General features: G+C 66.0%; 1 protein-coding gene across 1 annotated transcript in view; it reads left to right on the top strand.

The window, feature by feature from the left end:
- The first annotated feature begins 1411 nt into the window (after window positions 1–1411).
- CACNA1F (calcium voltage-gated channel subunit alpha1 F) overlaps window positions 1412–23019 on the top strand; it is a 72322-nt gene continuing 50714 nt past the window's right edge. The window contains exons 1-11 of the mRNA XM_065571244.1: window positions 1412–1514; window positions 2170–2322; window positions 3257–3453; window positions 4391–4494; window positions 12134–12300; window positions 13287–13370; window positions 14284–14371; window positions 14487–14513; window positions 14700–14860; window positions 18630–18855; window positions 20115–20322. Of these exons, the coding sequence (XP_065427316.1) occupies window positions 1427–1514; window positions 2170–2322; window positions 3257–3453; window positions 4391–4494; window positions 12134–12300; window positions 13287–13370; window positions 14284–14371; window positions 14487–14513; window positions 14700–14860; window positions 18630–18855; window positions 20115–20322 (1503 nt within the window). The 5' untranslated portion in view covers window positions 1412–1426. The remainder of the gene's footprint in view (window positions 1515–2169; window positions 2323–3256; window positions 3454–4390; window positions 4495–12133; window positions 12301–13286; window positions 13371–14283; window positions 14372–14486; window positions 14514–14699; window positions 14861–18629; window positions 18856–20114; window positions 20323–23019) is intronic.

Here is a 23019-nt window from a genome sequence, read left to right as displayed (position 1 = left end):
CCCACCCGGCTCCCCAGCGCCTACATCCGCAACGGCTGGAACCTGCTCGACTTCGTCATCGTGGTGGTGGGGTGGGTCCCCGTCCCCCTAGTCCCCCCGTCCCCCCAGCCCCCGTCTCCCCCCATCCCCCCTAACCCCCAATCCCCCCGGCCCCCCCCATCCCCCCTGTCCCCCCTAATCCCCCCGTCCCCCCACTCCCCACGGCTCCCCCACCCCCCCGCCTGGGTCCCCAGCGCCTACATCCGCAACGGCTGGAACCTGCTCGACTTCGTCATCGTGGTGGTGGGGTGGGTCCCCCCGTCCCCCCCTGTCCCGCCCTGTCCCCCCTATCCCCCACCCCCCCATCCCCCCTGTCCTCCCGTCCCCCCAGCCCCCGTCTCCCCGTCCCCCCTAATCCCCCCGTCCCCCCCCTGTCCCCCCTATCCCCCACCCCCCACGGCTCCCCCACCCCCCGCCCGGCTCCCCAGCGCCTACATCCGCAACGGCTGGAACCTGCTCGACTTCGTCATCGTGGTGGTGGGGTGGGTCCCCCCGTCCCCCCTAGTCCCCCCATCCCCCGTCTCCCCCTGTCCCCCCATCCCCCGTCTCCCCCCGTCCCCCCCTAATCCCCCCGGCCCCCCCCTGTCCCCCCTAGCCCCCACCCCCCACGGCTCCCCCACCCCCCGCCCGGCTCCCCAGCGCCTACATCCGCAACGGCTGGGACCTGCTCGACTTCGTCATCGTGGTGGTGGGGTGGGTCCCCCCGTCCCCCCTAATCCCCCCATCCCCCGTCTCCCCCTGTCCCCCCTATCCCCCACCCCCCACGGCTCCCCCACCCCCCACCTGGGTCCCCAGCGCCTACATCCGCAACGGCTAGAACCTGCTCGACTTCGTCATCGTGGTGGTGGGGTGGGTCCCCCCGTCCCCCCTAATCCCCCCATCCGCCATCCCCCCCCGTCCCCCCATCCCCACGGCTCCCCCCAACCCCCGCCTGGGTCCCCAGCGCCTACATCCGCAACGGCTGGAACCTGCTCCACTTCGTCATCGTGGTGGTGGGGTGGGTCCCCCAATCCCCCCTAATCCCCCCATCCCCCCCTGTCCCCCCAATCCCCCCGTCCCCCCACTCCCCACGGCTCCCCCACCCCCCGCCCGGCTCCCCAGCGCCTACATCCGCAACGGCTGGGACCTGCTGGACTTCGTCATCGTGGTGGTGGGGTGGGTCCCCGCCGAGCCCCCAACCGTCCCCAGCTGCCGTGCTGGGCCCCCGCCCCCCACGGGTCTCCCCAACACCCCACTGCACCTCCTGCCGCCCCCCACCGCTCCGCTGGGCCCCCATCAGCCCCCCCTTCCCCAGCCCTTGGGGCCCCCCCTCACCCGCCCGCTCTCCCGCAGGTTGTTCAGTGTGGTCCTGGAGCAGGCGTCCCACAAGCCCGGGGACGCCCACCACATGAGCGGGAAGCCGGGCGGCTTCGACGTCAAAGCCCTGCGGGCCTTCCGCGTGCTGCGGCCGCTGCGCCTCGTCTCCGGCGTCCCCAGTAAGGCCCGAGGGGGGCAGGGGGCTTGGGTTGAACGATGTCCTAGGACGCTGTCCCACTGCACACGTGTGCGTGGCAGTGCACGCCGTCGCATCGGCGAGTCGCAGTGCGTGTTGGCTCATTGCACGGTGGTGACGTGCACTGCGTTTTGCATCGTGTGACACTGCACAATGGTTCCCTTCGCTGCCTGCAGTGTCATTGTGCAGTGATGCATTGCACTGCAGGCCCGTTTGTTGCACCCTGCTCTCGTGCACTGCAACCCATTTTGCTGCAGTGTTGCATTTCACTGCATTCCTATGAGGTCACACCGCCCCGTGGCGTGTGGCACTGCGCAGTGTGAGGTCACCCCCCCCCGTGGCACGTGGCACTGCGCGGTGTGAGGTCGCGCTGCCCCCTGGCGCATTGCACTGCGCGGTGTGAGGTCACCCCCCCCCCCGTGGCACTGCGCGGTGTGAGGTCACCCCCCCCCGTGGCACTGCGCGGTGTGAAGTCACCCCCCCCCCATGGCACTGCGCGCTGTCACACTGCCCCAGTGCATTGCACCCCGTTTCGCGGCACAGCGTTGCCTTGCGCTGCACACTGCACACCTCTGCCGTGCTGCACCGTGGGAGCCGCCCGCAGGCCTGACCCCCCCCCGCGCCCCTCTCCCCCGCAGGTCTGCACATCGTGCTCAACTCCATCATGAAGGCCATGGTGCCGCTGCTGCACATCGCGCTGCTCGTCCTCTTCGTCATCATCATCTACGCCATCATCGGCCTGGAGCTCTTCATCGGCCGCATGCACAAGACCTGCTTCATCCTCGGCTCAGGTACCCCCCGCCTGCCCGGGGCCCCGCGCCCCCCTGCCCCCCCGCCTGCCCGGGGCCCCGCGCCCCCCTGCCCCCCCGCCTGCCCGGGGCCCCGCGCCCCCCTCCCCCCGCCTGCCCGGTGCCCCGCGCCCCCCTCCCCCCGCCTGCCTGGGACCCCCCGCCCCTCCCGCCTGCACGGGGCCTGTGACGAACTGGGACTGTTCTTGCTGGGGTGTGTGAATGCTGACAGGGGAGTGTGACTAGGATGGTCTGCATCGGGGGATGGGAGCCGGCCCAAGGGAACATACCTGAGCTTGTAACATGAGAACCCAGGAGGGGGTTGGAGGTCAGATGACTCCGGGGCCCGGGAAACTGAACAAAGGCGGTGGGAGGGGTCGCTGAAGGCAGTGTGCTGGAAGGAGGCTGGAGAGATGGCTGGGAGGCAGAGATGGCTCTGACCCCCCAAAGGGGGGGGGCTGGGATGCCCTGGGACCCCAAGCTGGACCTAACTGAGGGGGGCCCTGTTGTCTGTGCCTGCAAGACCTGTCTTGGACTGTATCCCTGTCATCCAAATAAACCTTCTGCTTTACTGGCTGGCTGAGAGTCATGGTGAATCGCAGGAAGCCGGGGGTGCAGGGCCCTGAGTCCCCCAATACTCCGTGACAGGGCCCCGCTCACCCCCCGCCCTCCCCAGCCTGCCCGGGGACCCCCCACCCCCCCGCCTGCCCAGGCCCCCCGCAACCCCGCCTGCCCGGGGCCCCGCACCCCCCTGCCCCCCCCGCCTGCCTGGGACCCCCCCGCCCCTCCCACCTGCACGGGGCCCCCCTGCCCCCCCCGCCCCCCTGCCCCCCCGCCTGCCTGGGACCCCCCACCCTCCCCAGCCTGCCTGGGGCCCCGCGCCCCCCTGCCCCCCCCGCCTGCCCAGGGCCCCGCTCACTCTCCATCCCTCCCCCAGACCTGGAGGCCGAGGAGGACCCTTCTCCCTGCGCCTTCTCGGGGCACGGTCGCGAGTGTCCCCTCAACAACACCGAGTGCCGGGGCCGCTGGGAGGGGCCCAACGGCGGGATCACCAACTTCGACAACTTCTTCTTCGCCATGCTCACCGTCTTCCAGTGCATCACCATGGAGGGCTGGACCGACGTGCTGTATTGGGTGAGCTCCCTGCACCCCAACGGCCGGGTCCCCCTGCGCCCAGCCACTGGGTCCCCCTGCGCCCCAAATCCCTGGGACCCCCCCCAACCCCAAACCGCCAGGGACCCCCCTGCACCCCAACCGCCAGGGACCCCCCCTGCACCCCAACCCCCGGGACCTCCTGCGCCCAGCCACTGGGTCCCCCTGCGCCCCAAATCCCTGGGACCCCTGGACCCCAAATCCCTGGGACCCCCCAACCCCAAACCGCCAGGGACCTCCCTGCACCCCAACCACCAGGGACCTCCCTGCACCCCAAATCCCTGGGACCCCCAAACCCCAAGGGACCCCCCTGCACCCCAACCGCCAGGGACCCCCCTGCACCCCAACCCCCAGGACCCCCTGCGCCCCTGCCGCCGGGTTCCCCTGCACCCCAAATCCCTGGGACTCCTGCACCCCAAACCCCAGGACCCCCTGCACCCCAAAGGTCCGGGTCCCCTTGCACCCCAACCCCTGGGATCCCCAGGACCCCCTGCACCCCAACCCTAAGGTCCCCCTGTGCCCCAAATCCCTGGGACCCCCCTGCACCCCAACCCCCAGGTCCCCCTGCGCCCCAGCCGCTGGGTCCCCCTGCATCCCAAATCCCTGGGACCCCCTGCACCCCAACCCCCAGGTCCCCCTGCGCCCCAGCCGCTGGGTCCCCCTGCATCCCAAATCCCTGGGACCCCCCTGCACCCCAAATCCCTGGGGACCCCCTCACTCCCCAAAGTCCCAGGAGTTCCCCTGCACCCCCTGCCCGCAGGGATCTCCCTGCACCCCAAACCCCCGGGGACCCCCCCAACCCACCCTGGGGTCCCTGCTGACCCCCCTAGGCCGCTATCCACAGTGGATCCCCCCGGGGGCTCCATGGGTGCCAGTCTCCCCCGCCCCGGGCCCCCTCTGACCCCTGTCCCTCCCACAGATGCAGGACGCTATGGGGCACGAGCTGCCCTGGGTTTACTTCGTCAGCCTGGTCATCTTCGGCTCCTTCTTCGTGCTCAACCTGGTGCTGGGGGTGCTGAGCGGGTAAGGGGGGCGGCCGCGGAGGGGATGTGCCCAGCTCTGGGGAGGAGCTCAGGGAGGAAATGGGGCCCTTGTGTGGGAGGTGGCTTGGAGAGGCTCTGGGGGCCTGTGCAGCGGGGGAGGCATGTTCTAGGCATGTTGGGGGGGTGCAGAGGAGAAGTGTGTTCTAAGCATGTTGGGGTGTGTGCAGAGGAGAAGCGTGTTCTAAGCGTGTTGAGGCATGTGCAGAGGAGAAGCGCGTTCTAAGCGTGTCGGGGCGTGTGCAGTAGGGAAATTTGTTCTAAGCGTGTTGTGGCATGTGCAGAGGAGAAGCATGTTCTAAGCATGTTGGGGCATGTGCAGAGATGTGTGTTCTAAGCATGTCAGGGCATGTGCAGCAGGGAAGTGTGTTCTAAGCGTGTCTGGGTGTGTGCAGAGGAGAAGTGTGTTCTAAGCATGTTGGGGCATGTGCAGAGACATGTGTTCTAAGCGTGTCAGGGCGTTTGCAGAGGAGAAGTGTGTTCTAAGTGTGTCGGGGTGTGTGTAGAGATGTGTGTTCTAAGCGTGTCGGGGCGTGTGCAGCAGGGAAGTGTGTTCTAAGCGTGTCGGGGTCCCTGGGCGATGCTGGAACTGCTCCCCACAAAGCAGGCAGGACTCTGGGAGTCTCCTCTCGGAGCAGACCGTCTCCAGGGCCAGCAGCTCCCCCGGCTTCACCTCCCGGGTCTGACCCCGGAGCCTTCGGCCTCCCCTGTCCCCCCGAGCGCCCCCACAGCGAGTCGCCTGGGCGGGGTCCTGGGAAGGCCAGGGGGTCCTGCCCCCCCACTCCGCAGTCAGTTGTGACTCTCAGCCCGCCGGGGACACAGAGGTTTATTAGATGACAGGAACAGGCTAAACCAGAGCTTGTAGGGACAGACAACAGGACCCCTCAGTCAGGTCCCTCTTGGGGGGCAGGGAGCTTAGACCCCAGCCCTGGGGCTCCCTCCCCTTCCCCAGTCAGCTCCAAACTGAAACTCTCCAGCCCCCCCGACCCCTCCTCTGGCCTTTGTCCCCTCCTGATCCCTTTGTTCTCCAGCACCTTCAGCTGGCACCTTGCGGGGGGGCCCCAGGAGACAGGGCGTCGGCCATTCTCTGTGCAGACACCATCGCATTGGCCCTCTCGGGCTCTGCACCAATCACCCCCCCGATCCCCCTGTTGCGGATTGTGGGGGAGTTAGGGCCCTGCACCCCTCTTCCCGAGATTCACTGCGACTCTCAGCCAGCCAGTAAAGCAGAAGGTTTATTCAAGGACAGGAACACAGTCTCAAGCAGAGCGTGTAGGTACGACCAGACCCCCCTCAATTAGGTCCCTCTGGGAGGTTCAGGGAGCTTAGACCCCAGCTTGGGGTTCCCTGCGTTGCACCACCCAGCCCCAACCGAAACTAAACTCCCAGCCCCTCCCGCTGCTCCTCTCCTTTGTTCAGTCTCCCGGGCAGAAGGTGTTAATTCTCCCCACCCCCGTTCCTGGCTCAGGTTACAGCTCAGGTAGCTCCCTTCAAGGGAAGTCCCACATCCCCACTGCAACCCCCCTGCAACATTCCCAGGTCAAATCTGCCCTGCTCCCTGCTCCGTCACATCTCTCCCCCCTTCGAGACTGAACTGAGCGGGGTCACTCTGACCAGTGACCTGGGGAAGTTCAGGGCTCCCTCTCCGGGACAACGCGTCCGCTATCAGGTTGTCACGTCCCTTCACATGGACCACGTCCATGTCATAATCCTGCAGGAGCAGGCTCCATCTCAGGAGCTTGGCGTTGGCTCCTTTCATCTGGTGCAGCCAGGTCAGGGGAGAGTGGTCGGTGTGCACGGTGAAGTGACGCCCAAAGAGATATGGCTCTAGTTTCTTGAGGGCCCACACCATGGCCAGGCATTCCTTCTCGATGGCCGCGTAGTTCTGCTCCCGGGGTAGTAACTTCTTGCTCAGGTACACGATGGGGTGTCTCTCCCCCTTTTCATCCTCCTGCATTAACACCGCCCCCAGTCCTGTGTCTGAGGCGTCGGTGAACACCATAAAGGGCTTGTCAAAGTCTGGGTTTGCCAGAACTGGGCCACTGACCAGAGCCTCCTTCAGCGCCCGGAGAGCCTCCTGGCACTCCTCGGTCCAGACCACTTTGTCTGGCTTCCCCTTCTTGCACAGCTCAGTGATGGGGGCGGCTATGGCGCTAAAGTGGGGCACGAACCTCCGATAGTACCCTGCCATCCCAATAAAGGCTTGGACCTGCTTTTTGGTTTGAGGAGCGGGCCAGTCTCTGATCACCTCCACTTTGGCTGGTTCCGGCTTTAGGCAGCCGCTTCCCACCCGGTGGCCTAGGTAGGATACCTCAGCCATCCCCACCTTGCACTTCTCCGGTTTTACGGTCAGCCCAGCTTTCTGGAGTCGGTCCAGCACTTGTCTAACCTGGGATATGTGGTCCTCCCAGGTCTGGCTAAAGACACAGATGTCATCGATATACGCCACGGCAAAACTCTCCATCCCCCTCAGTAGCTGATCCACCAGGCGCTGGAAGGTGGCCGGCGCTCCCTTGAGGCCGAAGGGCAGGGTCAGGAACTCATAGAGCCCCAGAGGGGTGACAAAGGCCGATTTCAGCCTGGCATCTGCATCCAGCGGCACTTGCCAATAGCCCTTTGTAAGATCCATGGTGGTAAGGTACCGAGCACCTCCCAGCTTGTCTAGGAGCTCGTCCGGCCTGGGCATGGGGTAGGCATCGGCTACAGTGATGGCATTGAGCTTCCGATAGTCCACACAGAACCGGATCGACCCGTCCTTTTTGGGGACCAGCACCACCGGCGAGGCCCAAGGGCTGGAAGACGGCTGGATCACCCCCAAAGCCAGCATGTCATTGACCTCTCTTTCCAGGTCCTGAGCAGTTTTCCCTGTGGCTCGGAAGGGGGAGCATTTTATAGGTGGGTGCGATCCTGTCTGCACCCGGTGGACAGTCAGATTAGTGCGTCCAGGCTGGTTGGAAAACAGCTGCTGGTACAGATGCAGCACCCCTCCGATCTCAGCTCGCTGGGCAGGGGTTAGCCGATCAGAGAGGGGAATTGCTTCCAGGGGGAAGCCAACTCTTGTCCCAGGGAATAGATCTACTAAAGGGTCATCTCCCTGCCCCTCCCACTGTCCACACACGGCCAACACCATATTCCCCCTGTCATAATATGGCTTCATCATATTCACATGGTACACCCGGTGGTGGTGTGCCCGGTTCGACAGCTCCACCACATAGTTTACCTCGTTTAGTTGCTTGACAACCTTGAAGGGCCCTTCCCAGGCGGCCTGGAGTTTGTTTTTCCTCACGGGGATGAGGACCATCACCTGATCCCCAGTGGCGAAGGCGCGGGCCCGTGCTGTGCGGTCATACCAGACCTTCTGCTTCCTCTGGGCTCTGGCCAGATTCTCCCTGGCCAGGCCCATGAGCTCGGCAAGTCGTTCCCGGAAGGTCAGGACATACTCCACCACCGACTCTCCGTCAGGAGTGGCCTTCCCCTCCCATTCGTCTCTCATCAGGTCGAGGGGCCCCCTTACCCGCCTTCCATATAGCAGTTCGAAAGGCGAAAACCCGGTAGACTCCTGGGGTACCTCCCTGTACGCAAACAGCAGGTGAGGTAAGTACTTGTCCCAGTCCTGCGGGTGCTGATTCATAAATGTTTTCAGCATCATTTTTAGCGTCCCATTGAACCTCTCCACCAGCCCGTTGGATTGGGGGTGATATGCTGAGGCCCAGTTGTGCCGGACCCCACATCTCTCCCACAAGCACCGGAGTAGGGCCGACATGAAGTTGGACCCTTGGTCCGTCAAGACTTCCTTGGGGAACCCCACTCGGCTGAAAATGGTCAGCAGCGCATCCGCCACAGTGTCTGCTTCAATGGACGATAAGGGCACTGCCTCGGGGTAGCGGGTGGCGAAATCTACCACCACCAGGATGTATTTCTTCCCAGACCGGGTCGTCTTGCTGAGAGGTCCCACTATGTCCATGGCCACCTTCTGGAAAGGCTCCTCTATGATGGGCAAAGGTCTCAATGCTGCCTTCCCCTTGTCCCGGGCCTTCCCCACCCTCTGGCAGGGGTCACAGGATCGGCAGTACTGCCGGACGTTGGTGAAGACCCCGGGCCAGTAAAAGTTCTGTAGCAGCCTCTGCCTGGTGCGCCGGATCCCCTGGTGCCCTGCGAGAGGGATGTCATGGGCCAGGTACAGTAGCTTGTGGCGAAACTTCTGGGGAACCACCAGCTGCCTCCTGATCCCCCACGACTCCACTTCCCCCGGGGGAGCCCACTCTCGGTAGAGGAACCCCTTCTCCCACAGGAACCTCTCCTTGCATCCTCTCCTCATGGTCTGTCCCACACTGAGGTCAGCCAGGCCCCTTAGCTTCCGCAGGGAGGGGTCCTTCTGCAACTCGGCCTGGAACTCGGCGGCTGAGGAAGGGATGGGGACCTGCTCCCTCTCGTCGGCTGGGTCGGAAGCCCCAGCCACCCCGCGGCCTGTCCTTGGGTGTTCCCTCCCCACCCGGGAAGGGTTCGGTGCCTCCGGTGGGACATCCTTCCCAAGGTCAGGGCGTAGTGCCCCTCGCCGGCTCTGGCTACGGGTCACGACTAAGGCGGTCTGGGGGCTGCTTGGCCAGTCCTCTAGGTCCCCCCCCATCAACACCTCAGTGGGCAAATGGTGGTGCACTCCCACGTCCTTGGGGCCCTCCTTGGCCCCCCATTTCAGGTGTACCCTCGCTACGGGAACCTTGAATGGGGTCCCGCCCACCCCGGTCAGGGTCAGGAAGGTGTTGGGCACCACCCGATCTGGGGCCACCACCTCGGGCCGGGCCAGTGTCACCTCTGCGCCCGTGTCCCAGTATCCATAAACTTTCTTCCCATCCACCTCCAGGGGAACAAGGCACTCGCTCCGCAGGGACAGCCCCGCGCCAACCCTGTAAACGGAGAACTTTGAATCCGGAGCATCTGGCCCCCCAGAGAAGCTGGCCGGGGGCCCTTCTCTCTCTTGAGCAGTTGATAAGCTGCCAGCCCCTCTTGCGTGGGAAGCCTGCCCCTCGTCCGTCTGGGCCTCTACCAAGTTAACCCGGTGCGGGTTCGGTCTGCTCAGTCTGTCCTTGAGCTTGGGGCACTGGGCCCGAACGTGGCCTCTTCGGCCGCAGTAATAGCAGCTCAGGTCCCGTGGGTCCCCTCGAGCCGGTCGGTTGTCCCTGATGCTGGGCCTTCCCCGTGGGAGGGGATTCCCCATATTCCCCCTTTGGGAGGTCCCAGGGTGACTCTCTCTCTGCATCGCGGCGGGCCTGTTCCTTTGGGGCTCCTCCCTGCCACCCCCTGACCGGCTCTTTACAAACTCATCAGCCAGCTGCCCGGCGTGTCGCGGGTTCTCTGGCTTTCTGTCCACCAACCACAGCCTCAGGTCGGATGGGCACCGCTCATACAGTTGCTCCAGTACCAGCAGTTTAATCAGGTCCTCCTTCGTCTGGGCCCCACCAGCCCACTTGCTGGCGTATCTTTCCATGCGGACGGCTAGTTGCAAATATGAGATCTCAGGGGTTTTATCTTGACCCCGGAACCTTTCCCGGTACATCTCAGGAGTCAGCCCAAACTCTCGTAGCAGGGCCCTTTTGAATAGTTCGTAGTCCCCTTTCTCTGCCTCTCCCAGTTGGCGGTACAATGCCACGGATTTGGGGTCCAGTAAGGGGGTAAGGACCCGGAGTCTGTCCGCGGGATCCACCCGGTGCAGCTCGCAGGCCGTCTCAAAGGCCTCCAGGAAGTCATCCATGTCCTCCCCCTCCTTGTATGGGGCCATGATGCACTTATCAAAGCTCCGTGCAGTCCTGGGTCCCCCATCACTCACCGCAGCCGGGGGTTCGCTGCCCCTCAGTCTCGCCAGTTCCAGTTCGCGCTGATGCTGTCTCTCATTCTCCTGTCTCTGTCTCTCATTCTCCTGTCTCTGTCTCTCATTCTCCTCCCGTTCACGCTGATGCTGTCTCTCTTTCTCCTCCCGTTCACGCTGATGCTGTCTCTCTTTCTCCTCCCGTTCATGCTGACGCTGTCTCTCTTCATGCTGTCTCTGTTGTTCACGATCCTCCAGCTCCCTCAGTTTTAGCTCTTTCTCCCATTCCAGCCAATTCCGCTCCCCGGATGCCGAACGTCGCCGGGAGGCTCCTCTGCTGGCCGGCGGGCTTCGCCGGGGGGACCCCCTGCTGGCCGGGGGGATCACGGCGCCTTCGGTATTTGCTGGGCTCCTCCCCACCCTTCCCCTAGGCATAGGAAGGAGGGGTCTCGGGAAGCCCTCAGCAGCCGGCTGACCACTCCCAGCTGGGACAGACACTGGTGCCTGCGCTGCATTTGCCAGGCTGCTTCCCTGAGACACAGGGATCAGTTCATTCGCGCGATCTTCCGCCTCCAGCTGGGCAATGAGCTGTTCTTTGGTGAGCCTCCCAATGCGCAGCTGCCTCTGCTTGCACAGCTCCACCAGGTCGCTCTTAAGCCGCTTGGCATACATCTTCCTGCTGGCCACTCACCGGCCTGTGTGCTCACAGCTCCCCACAGTTCCCAGGGGGACCCTTAGTGTGCCAGCCCTTCTCGAGGTCACCGCCTCTCTGCCAGGGTCGAGCTGCAGACTCCTCCGCCCCTGGGACCACTCGCTGCGATCCCCCCGGGGGACCCTGTTACTGCAAAAGTCCTTCTCGCTGGTCACACACTCCCAGGGGTAATAACCGTCTCTCTCCCACTCTTCAGCAGGCCTGGTCCCCGTCAATCCCCCTTCGTTTTACTGCTCCCCAGTCACTTACTGCAGGAAGCGCCGTCCACGGGGTGCAGTAGATCCCGTCGCTGCCACCAGTTGTTGCGGATTGTGGGGGAGTTAGGGCCCTGCACCCCTCTTCCCGAGATTCACTGCGACTCTCAGCCAGCCAGTAAAGCAGAAGGTTTATTCAAGGACAGGAACACAGTCTCAAGCAGAGCGTGTAGGTACGACCAGACCCCCCTCAATTAGGTCCCTCTGGGAGGTTCAGGGAGCTTAGACCCCAGCTTGGGGTTCCCTGCGTTGCACCACCCAGCCCCAACCGAAACTAAACTCCCAGCCCCTCCCGCTGCTCCTCTCCTTTGTTCAGTCTCCCGGGCAGAAGGTGTTAATTCTCCCCACCCCCGTTCCTGGCTCAGGTTACAGCTCAGGTAGCTCCCTTCAAGGGAAGTCCCACATCCCCACTGCAACCCCCCTGCAACATTCCCAGGTCAAATCTGCCCTGCTCCCTGCTCCGTCACACCCCCACCTAGAGATCATGGGGGAAACTGAGGCACCCACACAGTATTCAGAGGAAACATTAAGAACATTCCCCCGTCGTCACAGGTGTGTACAGAGGGGAATCATGTGATAAGCGGCTCAGGACGTGTGCAGAGGGGGAGCGGGTTCTAAGCGTGTTGGAGGGTGCGCGGCTGGATTGTGTGTGCCATTGGCATGTCAGTTGTGTGGGCGGATCATACGCATGTGACAGGCCGTGCGTGTCATTAGCATGTTGAGGCGTGTGGCTGGATCACGCAGGTGAGGTGCATCTCAAAGCACGTGCAGCTGGATCCCGTGTGCGCACAGCATGTGCGTGTGCTTAGCATGTTGCTGCATGTGCCGGGGGTTAACCCCTTGCTGCCCGCAGGGAGTTCTCCAAGGAGCGGGAGAAGGCCAAAGCCCGGGGCGACTTCCAGAAGCTGCGGGAGAAGCAGCAGATGGAGGAAGATCTCAGGGGCTACTTGGACTGGATCACGCAGGCTGAAGACATCGACCCCGACGACGAGGAGGGGGACCCCGAGGACAAGCACGCCCGTAAGGGACCCCCAGTCCGTGGTGCCCCTCACTCCCGACCCGCAGCCCCTGCTAGCCCAGCCCTGCCCCCCTACAGCCCTGCTGGTGCCCCTCACTCCCGACCCGCAGCCCCCTGCCAGCCCAGCCCTGCCCCCCCCCAGCCCTGCCGATGCCCCTCACTCCCGACCCGCAGCCCCCTGCCAGCCCAGCCCTGCCCCCCCCAGCCCTGCCGGTGCCCCTCACTCCCGACCCGCAGCCCCCTGCTAGCCCAGCCCTGTCCCCCAGCCCCGCCGGTGCCCCTCACTCCCGACCCGCAGCCCCCGCTAGCCCGGCCCTGGGTATCTGGGCCAGCGATTCTGCGCCCAGGCGAGGGGGGTTAGCTGCACCCAGCTGTGGCCAGGGGATTAGCGGGCAGAGAAATGAGATTTCCAGGCTGGGAGATTAGTGGCACCCGAGTCATTTGCCATCTGGGGGGAGATCCTGGCAGTGGGGGAGGGGCCGGCGGGGAAGAGATGGGGGGGGGCGGAGCAGAGTCTGGTTTCTCTCAGCAGAGCAGGGTGGGGGCTGGGGACACTGCAGAGTTGTGTGTCCTCCCCCAGGGGTAGCAGGGGTGCGTCCCTGCCTCCAGTCGCCCCCCCCCCCCCGCCACGCAGAGCTCATTAACTCCCCGGGGCCTCCCTCGTTAGCCTCTCTGGGTCAGGGACACTGCGGTCAATTGTACACCCCCCTCTCAGGGCCAGAGAGAACCCAGGAGTCCTGGCTCCCAGCCCCCCCGCTCTAACTGCTGGGGCCCCTCTTGTATAGTGTGGGGAGCTGTAACAGGTGGGGGGGTGGATCAGTCCCTGGGTCCTGTCACAACCCATGATGCCCTGGGGTGGGGTCACCTCCCTTTGTCACAACACTCACATCTGTGTGTCTTGTCTCTCATTCCCCACCCCCGCACATCCTCCTGTCCGTCCGTCCCTCCATCCCCACACGCCCCGTCCGTCCGTCGCTCCCTGGCGCAGGGGTGACCGTGGAAGACCTGACGGAGAAGAAGAAAGGCCGACTCCGATGGCTCCGTCACTCCAGCCATTCCACCGACACCCACAGTAACGCGGAGCCTCCATCTCTGTCTGTCTGTCTGTCTGCGCCCGTGTGTCATCGCCGGGGGGGGGGGGGACTCATGTCTCCAGCTGCTCATTAATATTCTGTTCCCAGCTCCCCGCCCTGGGGTCAATCCAGAGTCACCCGACTGCAATGGAACCAGGGCCAAAATCTGATCTCAGGTCCCGCAGGCTCAATCCGGAGTCACTCCTGATTGCAATGGGGTCAGGGCCAGAGTCTGATCTCAGGTCCCCCAGGGTCAATTCAGAGTCACCCGACTGCAATGGGGTCAGGGCCAGAGTCTGATCTCAGGTCCCCCAGGGTCAATTCGGAGTCACCCGACTGCAATGGAGCCAGGGCCAGAGTCTGATCTCAGGTCCCCCAGGGTCAATCCGGAGTCACTCCTGATTGCAGTGGGGCCAGGGCCAGAGTCTGATCTCAGGTCCCGTGGGGTCAATCCGGAGTCACTCCTGATTGCAGTGGAGTCAGGGCCAGAGTCTGATCTCAGCTCCCGTGGGGTCAATCCGGAGTCACTCCTGATTGCAGTGGAGTCAGGGCCAGAGTCAGATCTCAGCTCCCCCAGGGTCAATCCGGAGTCACTCCTAATTGCAGTGGAGCCAGGGCCAGAGTCTGATCTCAGCTCCCATGGGGTCAATCTGGAGTCACTCCTGATTGCAATGTGGGCAGGGCTGGATTCTGATCTCAGGTCCCCTGGGGTCAATCTGGAATCACTCCTGATTGCAATGGGGCCAGGGCCGGATTCTGATCCCCGCTCCTCCGGGATCAATCCGGAGTCACTCCCGATTGTAATAGGGGCAAGGCTGGATTCTGATCTCGGCACCCCCAGGTCAAAGCAGAGACACCCAGCCAGCCTTGGGGGCGCTGATGTGGGAACTCACCCGGACATCTCTCCCCCAGCCAGTCTCCCCGCGAGTGAAACGACTTCCGTCAACACCGAGAACGTGGGTGAAGAGGAACATCACGCCACCTGCTGCGCCGTGTACCTGTGAGTGCGCGGAGGGGCCCGTGCTCCAGGGGCTGGGGGTATAAACAGGCCCCAGGTCCCACCCCAGAAGTGGCTGTGTTTGATTTGTCGTTTCTTTTCTCTTCTCTTTCTCCAGAGGCAAAATCTCGAAGACGAAATTCTGGTGAGTGGGAGCGAAGGAGGGGGCGTCGCCGCCCTTCGGGAGGGGTCTCTGTGGGGCTCGACCCGCGGGGGGTCTCTATGGGGCCCAGCCTGACTGACCCCCTGGGGGGGGCTCTGTCCCAGCCGTGGGGGGAGGGGTCTCTATGGGGCTCGACCCCCTGACCCATCCCCCTGCTTTGCCCCCCAGCCGCCGGTGCCGGCGCATGAACCGGCAGCTGCGGAAGCGGTGCCGCCTGGCCGTGAAATCCGTCTCCTTCTACTGGATGGTCCTGATCCTCGTCTTCCTCAACACGCTGACCATCGCCTCCGAGCACTACAACCAGCCCGACTGGCTGACCCAGATCCAGGGTGAGCCCCGCACGCCGGGGCCCCTCCCCGCCTCTGGGAGGGGAAGGGAGGCTGGTGGATAGAGCAGGGGGGCTGGGAGCCAGGACTCCTGGGTTCTCTCCCCGGCTCTGGGAGGGGAGTGGGGGCTGGTGGATAGAGCAGGGGGGCTGGGAGCCAGGACTCCTGGGTTCTCTCCCAGCTCTGGGAGGGGAGTGGGGGCTGGTGGGTTAGAGCAGGGGGGCTGGGAGCCAGGACTCCTGGGTTCTCTCCCGGCTCTGGGAGGGGAGTGGGGGCTGGTGGGTTAGAGCAGGGGGGCTGGGAGCCAGGACTCCTGGGTTCTCTCCCCGGCTCTGGGAGGGGAGTGGGGGCTGGTGGGTTAGACCGGGGGGGCTGGGAGCCAGGACTCCTGGGTTCTCTCCCCAGCTCTGGGAGGGGAGTGGGGGCTGGTGGGTGTCATGGAGTGTGGGGGAGTCAGGGCCCTGCACCCCTCTTCCTGCGATTCCCCGGGACTCTCAGCCAGCCAGTAACACAGAAGGTTTATTAGAAGACAGGACCACAGTCCCAAGCCGAGTGTGTAGGTACAACCAGAACCCCTCAATCAAGTCCTTCTGGGGGGTTCAGGGAGCTTAGACCGCAGCTTGGGGTTCCCTGCGTTGCACCACCCAGCCCAAACTGAAACTACCCAAACCCCTCCAGCAGCTCTCTCCCCCTCCCCTCTGCTCCTCCTCTCCTTTGTCCAGGTGTCACTTCTCCCAACCCCCCTCCTGGCTCAGGTAGCTTCCTTCTCATCCCCAATGCAACCCCCCTGCAACATCCCCAGGTCAGTCCGCCCCGCTCCCTGCTCGTCACACTGGGTTAGAGCAGGGGGGCTGGGAGCCAGGACTCCTGGGTTCTCTCCCGGCTCTGGGCAGGAGTTTATTCTAGCTGCGGAGGTTCATAGCTGTGTGCCGGAGCAGGGAGGGAGCGGATTGACCTGGGGATGTCGCAGGGGAGTTTACCGGGACTGTCTGCAGGGGGGCTGGGATCTCGGGGTGACGTCACTTGAGGGACGATACCTGAGCGTAAGCTGAGCGCGAGTGAAAACCCGGCCGACCCGGGGGCACTTCCCGGTACGCGAACAGCAGGAGGGGTAAGTACGTGTCCCAGTCCTGCGGGTGCTGGTCCGTAAAGGTTTTCAGCATCCTCTGTAGCGTCCCGTTGAACCTCGCCACCAGCCCGTTGGACTGTGGGTGAGCCACCGAAGTCACCCCGAGATCCCCCCCCCCCAATGCAGACAGTCTCAGCAAAACTCCCCTTCGACATCCCCAGGTCAATCCGCCCCACTCCGTCCCCCCCGCCCGTCCCGATCCCACACTAACCCGACCTCTCGTATCCTCAATCCCAATCCCCATCTGTGATTCCCAGCCCAGTTGCCCGCCTGGGGTCTGCAGTGACCCGGCCCAGCTCCCCGTCACGACCGGAAAACCCCGTGCCAGTGGGGCCGGATCCCGGACGAAACCCGGCCTCGGGGATCTTCCATCTCCCCCCATGTCCCCGCCAGCCGATCCTAATCCCAGCCCCGATCTGCCCCCCAGTCCGGCACCCCGCCAGGCCTCGGGGATCTTCCATCTCCCCCCATGTCCCCGCCAGCCGATCCTAATCCCAGCCCCGATCTGCCCCCCCGTCCGGCACCTCGCCAGGCCTCCCCGCCAGGCCTCGGGGATCTTCCATCTCCCCCCATGTCCCCGCCAGCCAATCCTAATCCCAGCCCCAATCTGCCCCCCCCATCCGACACCCCGCCAGGCCTCGGGGATCTTCCATCTCCCCCCATGTCCCCGCCAGCCAATCCTAATCCCAGCCCCGATCTGCCCCCCTGTGACGATGTGGTTCTGGTGGAACCCATCTGAGAGCGCCAACTCAGGACAAATTGCTCCAACAGGGCAGTTACAGCCCAAGGCTGGGGGTTTTCCACCTCTAAGGCAAACCAAACCAGCCAGACTAGGAGGACTTCGGTCTCACCCCACTGGCTAACCGCAAGTCTCACAAGCAATCTCCTTAGACACTCCAGTTTCCCAGTATTACCACCAGTACCACTCGTTATGGGGACAAATGGTTATGAAAACCAATACCCCAGTAAAAGAAAAAGGTTCTCCTGATCCCAAAGGACCAAGCCCCAGACCCAGGTCAATATACAAATCAGATCTTACCCACAAATCACGCTGTGGCCAATCCTTTAGAATCTAAAATCTAAAGGTTTATTCATAAAAGGAAAAAGATCGAGATGAGAGTTAGAATTGGTTACATGGAATCAATTCCATACAGTGATGGCAAAGTTCTTGGTTCAGGCTTGCAGCAGCGATGGAATAAACTGCAGGTTCAAATCAAGTCTCTGGAATACATCCCCCGCTGGGATGGGTCCTCAGTCCTTTGTTCAAAGCTTCAGCTTGTAGCAAAGTTCCTCCAGAGGTATGAAGCAGGATTGAAGACAAGATGGAGATGAGGCATCAGCCTTATATAGTCTTTTCCAGGTGTAAGAACACCTCTTTGTTCTTACTGTGGAAGATTACAGCAACATGGAGTCTGGAGTCACATGGGCCAGTCCCTGCATACTTTGCTGAGGTACAAGGCGTATCTGCCTTCTCTCAATGGGTCCATCGTAAAGCTGATGGTCCTTAATGGGCCATCAAGCAGGCTAGGCAGAGCTAACACCAGTTTGTCTGGGATGTCACCCAGAAGCATAGCATAAGTTTGCCATACAGACAGTATAGAGCCAATATTCATAACTTCAACTACAAAACTGATACACACATATAGACAGCATAATCATAACCAGTAAACCATAACCTTGTCCTAGACACCCCATTTGACCCCCTTTATACAAGATTTGGTGCCACTACAGGACCTTGGTTGCAACAATGATCTATATGGTCCCAATTTATGTCAATAACGTCACACCCCCTGTCCGACACCCCGCCTGGCCTCGGGGATCTTCCACCTCCCCCCATGTTCCCGCCAGCCGATCCTAATTCCACCCCCGATCTGCCCCCTGTCCGACACCCCGCCTGGCCTCGGGGATCTTCCATCTGCCCCCATGTCCCCGCCAGCCGATCCTAATCCCAGCCCCGATCTGTCCCCCCGTCTGGCACCCCGCCAGGCCTCAGGGATCTTCTATCTGCCCCCATGTCCCTGCCAGCCAATCCTAACCCCAGCCCCGATCTGCCCCCCGTCCGGCACCCCGCCAGGCCTCGGGGATCTTCCTTCTCCCCCCTGTCCCTGCCAGCCAATCCTAATCCCAGCCCCAATCTGCCCCCCACCTCTCGGCACCCCGCCAGGCCTCGGGGATCTTCCATCTCCCCCCATGTCCCCGCCAGCCGATCCTAATCCCAGCCCCGATCTGCTCCCCAGTCCGGCACCCCGCCAGGCCTCGGGGATCTTCCATCTGCCCCCATGTCCCTGCCAGCCAATCCTAATCCCAGCCCCGATCTGCCCCCCGTCCGGCACCCCGCCAGGCCTCGGGGATCTTCCATCTCCCCCCATGTCCCCGCCAGCCGATCCTAATCCCAGCCCCGATGTGCCCCCCCGTCCGGCACCCCGCCAGGCCTCGGGGATCTTCCATCTGCCCCCATCTGTGTCGACTAGCCCCAGTCCTAGAGAACATGCCCGGCCTCGCTCGGAGACCCTCCAGATTACCCTAATCCTGGCCTCGACCGTGCTAACCCGGCAATCCCGGTTCGAGGCGCTGACCCACCCCGAGCCAGCCCCTCCTCCCCCGGGCGTCTGCCCCCCGAGTGACCCCCCCCTCGCCCCCCAGCCTACGCCAACAAGGTGCTGCTCTCGCTCTTCACGCTGGAGATGCTCCTGAAGTTGTACAGCCTGGGCCTGCAGGCCTATTTCGTCAGCTTCTTCAACCGCTTCGACTGCTTCGTGGTGTGCGGGGGCATCCTGGAGACCGGCCTGGTGGAGCTGCAGGTCATGGAGCCGCTCGGCATCTCCGTGCTCCGCTGCGTCCGCTTGCTGCGCATCTTCAAAGTCACCAGGTCCGCGGGGGGAAGCGGGCATCGGGGCCGGGCGTGGGGCTGGGTGTCGGGCGCTGGGCGTGGGGCTGGGTGTCGGGCGCCGGGCGTGGGGCCGGGTGTCGGGCGCTGGGCGTGGGGCTGGGTGTCGGGCGCTGGGCGTGGGGCCGGGTGTCGGGCGCTGGGCGTGGGGCCGGGCGTCGGGCGCCGGGCGTGGGGCCGGGTGTCGGGCGCTGGGCGTGGGGCTGGGTGTCGGGCGCTGGGCGTGGGGCCGGGTGTCGGGCGCTGGGCGTGGGGCCGGGCGTGGGGCTGGGTGTCGGGCGCCGGGCGTGGCGCTGGGCGTGGGGCTGGGTGTCGGGCGCTGGGCGTGGGGCCGGGTGTCGGGCGCCGGGCGTGGGGCCGGGTGTGGGGCGCTGGGCGTGGGGCCGGGCGTGGGGCCGGGTGTCGGGCGCCGGGCGTGGGGCCGGGTGTCGGGCGCCGGGCGTGGGGCCGGGTGTCGGGCGCCGGGCGTGGGGCCGGGTGTCGGGCGCCGGGCGTGGGGCCGGGTGTCGGGCGCTGGGCGTGGGGCCGGGTGTCGGGCGCCGGGCGTGGGGCCGGGCATGGGGCTGGGTGTCAGGCGCTGGGCGTGGGGCCAGGCGTGGGGCTGGGTGTGGGGCGCTGGGCGTGGGGCCGGGCGTGGGGCCGGGTGTCGGGCGCCGGGCGTGGGGCTGGGTGTCGGGCGCCGGGCGTGGGGCCGGGTGTGGGGCGCTGGGCGTGGGGCCGGGTGTGGGGCTGGGTGTCGGGCGCCGGGCGTGGGGCTGGGTGTCGGGCGCCGGGCGTGGGGCCGGGTGTGGGGCGCCGGGCGTGGGGCCGGGCGTGGGGCCGGGTGTCGGGCGCCGGGCGTGGGGCTGGGTGTCGGGCGCCGGGCGTGGGGCCGGGTGTCGGGCGCCGGGCGTGGGGCCGGGTGTCGGGCGCCGGGCGTGGGGCCGGGTGTCGGGCGCTGGGCGTGGGGCCGGGTGTCGGGCGCCGGGCGTGGGGCCGGGCATGGGGCTGGGTGTCAGGCGCTGGGCGTGGGGCCAGGCGTGGGGCTGGGTGTGGGGCGCTGGGCGTGGGGCCGGGTGTCGGGCGCCGGGCGTGGGGCCGGGTGTCGGGCGCCGGGCGTGGGGCCGGGCATGGGGCTGGGTGTCAGGCGCTGGGCGTGGGGCCGGGCGTGGGGCTGGGTGTCGGGCGCTGGGCGTGGGGCCGGGCTGGCCACGGGGCTGGGCCCCCTAACTGGCCGTGGGTCGCGCCGTCTCCCTCCCCAGGCACTGGGCGTCACTGAGTAACCTGGTGGCCTCGCTGCTCAACTCCATGAAATCCATCGCGTCCCTGCTCCTCCTGCTCTTCCTCTTCATCATCATCTTCTCCCTGCTGGGGATGCAGCTCTTCGGGGGCAAGTTCAACTTCGACGAGACCCAGACCAAACGCAGCACCTTCGACACCTTCCCGCAGGCCCTGCTCACCGTCTTCCAGGTACCCCCTGGGTCCCCCCCGCGCCCCCTGGGAGCTCCCCTGGGACCCCCACCTTCGACACCTTCCCGCAGGCCCTGCTCACCGTCTTCCAGGTACCCCCTGGGTCCCCCCCGCGCCCCCTGGGACCCCCCCTGGGACCCCCACCTTCGACACCTTCCCGCAGGCCCTGCTCACCGTCTTCCAGGTACCCCCTGGGTCCCCCCCGCGCCCCCTGGGAGCTCCCCTGGGACCCCCACCTTCGACACCTTCCCGCAGGCCCTGCTCACCGTCTTCCAGGTACGCCCTGGGGCCCCCCCGCGCCCCCTGGGACCCCCCCTGGGACCCCCACCTTCGACACCTTCCCGCAGGCCCTGCTCACCGTGTTCCAGGTACCCCCTGGGGCCCCCCCGCGCCCCCTGGGACCCCCACCTTCGACACCTTCCCGCAGGCCCTGCTCACCGTCTTCCAGGTACCCCCTGGGGCCCCCCCGCGCCCCCTGGGACCCCCCCTGGGACCCCCACCTTCGACACCTTCCCGCAGGCCCTGCTCACCGTCTTCCAGGTACCCCCTGGGGCCCCCCCGCGCCCCCTGGGGCCCCCCCCGCACCCCCCCTGGAACCCCCCCCGGGACCCCCACCTTCGACACCTTCCCGCAGGCCCTGCTCACCGTCTTCCAGGTACCCCCTGCGGCCCCCCCGCACCCCTTGGGACCCCCCCCCGGAACCCCCACCTTCGACACCTTCCCGCAGGCCCTGCTCACCGTCTTCCAGGTACCCCCTGGGGCCCCCCCGCGCCCCCTGGGACCCCCCCTGGGACCCCCACCTTCGACACCTTCCCGCAGGCCCTGCTCACCGTCTTCCAGGTACCCCCTGGGGCCCCCCCCGCGCCCCCTGGGACCCCCCCTGGGACCCCCACCTTCGACACCTTCCCGCAGGCCCTGCTCACCGTCTTCCAGGTACCCCCTGGGGCCCCCCCGCGCCCCCTGGGACCCCCCCTGGGACCCCCACCTTCGACACCTTCCCGCAGGCCCTGCTCACCGTCTTCCAGGTACCCCCTGCGGCCCCCCCGCGCCCCCTGGGACCCCCCCTGGAACCCCCACCTTCGACACCTTCCCGCAGGCCCTGCTCACCGTCTTCCAGGTACCCCCTGGGGCCCCCCCGCGCCCCCTGGGACCCCCCCTGGGACCCCCACCTTCAACACCTTCTCGCAGGCCCTGCTCACCGTCTTCCAGGTACCCCCTGGGCCCCCCCGCGCCCCCTGGGACCCCCCCTGGAACCCCCACCTTCGACACCTTCCCGCAGGCCCTGCTCACCATCTTCCAGGTACCCCCTGGGGCCCCCCCGCGCCCCCTGGGACCCCCACCTTCGACACCTTCCCGCAGGCCCTGCTCACCGTCTTCCAGGTACCCCCTGGGGCCCCCCCGCGCCCCCCCCCCGGGACCCCCACCTTCCCGCAGGCCCTGCTCACCGTCTTCCAGGTACCCCCTGGGGCCCCCCTGCGCCCCCTGGGACCCCCCCTGGGACCCCCACCTTCGACACCTTCCCGCAGGCCCTGCTCACCGTCTTCCAGGTACCCCCTGGGGCCCCCCTGCGCCCCCTGGGACCCCCCCTGGGACCCCCACCTTCGACACCTTCCCGCAGGCCCTGCTCACCGTCTTCCAGGTACCCCCTGGGGCCCCCCCGCGCCCCCTGGGACCCCCACCTTCGACACCTTCCCGCAGGCCCTGCTCACCGTCTTCCAGGTACCCCCGGGACCCCCCTGGGACCCCCCCTGGGACCCCCACCTTCGACACCTTCCTGCAGGCCCTGCTCACCGTCTTCCAGGTACCCCCTGGGGCCCCCCCGCGCCCCCTGGGACCCCCCCTGGGACCCCCACCTTCGACACCTTCCCGCAGGCCCTCCTCACCGTCTTCCAGGTACCCCCTGCGGCCCCCCCGCGCCCCCTGGGACCCCCACCTTCGACACCTTCCCACAGGCCCTGCTCACCGTCTTCCAGGTACCCCCTGGGACCCCCCCTGGGACCCCCACCTTCGACACCTTCCCGCAGGCCCTGCTCACCGTCTTCCAGGTACCCCCTGGGGCCCCCCCGCGCCCCCTGGGACCCCCCCTGGGACCCCCACCTTCAACACCTTCTCCCAGGCCCTGCTCACCGTCTTCCAGGTACCCCCTGGGGCCCCCCCATGCCCCCTGGGACCCCCCCTGGGACCCCCACCTTCGACACCTTCCCGCAGGCCCTGCTCACCGTCTTCCAGGTACCCCCCGGGACCCCCCTGGGACCCCCCCTGGGACCCCCACCTTCGACACCTTCCCGCAGGCCCTGCTCACCGTCTTCCAGGTACCCCCTGCGGCCCCCCCACGCCCCCTGGGACCCCCACCTTCGACACCTTCCCGCAGGCCCTGCTCACCGTCTTCCAGGTACCCCCTGCGGCCCCCCCGCGCCCCCTGGGACCCCGCCGGGACCCCCACCTTCGACACCTTCCCGCAGGCCCTGCTCACCGTCTTCCAGGTACCCCCTGCGGCCCCCCCGCGCCCCCTGGGACCCCCCCTGGAACCCCCACCTTCGACACCTTCCCGCAGGCCCTGCTCACCGTCTTCCAGGTACCCCCTGGGGCCCCCCCGCGCCCCCTGGGACCCCCCCTGGGACCCCCACCTTCAACACCTTCTCGCAGGCCCTGCTCACCGTCTTCCAGGTACCCCCTGGGCCCCCCCGCGCCCCCTGG

Source organism: Chrysemys picta, chromosome 17, assembly GCF_011386835.1.
Source record: "Chrysemys picta bellii isolate R12L10 chromosome 17, ASM1138683v2, whole genome shotgun sequence".
Classification (NCBI taxonomy): Eukaryota; Metazoa; Chordata; order Testudines; family Emydidae; genus Chrysemys; species Chrysemys picta.
This window is presented reverse-complemented; position numbering and strand designations above follow the sequence as displayed.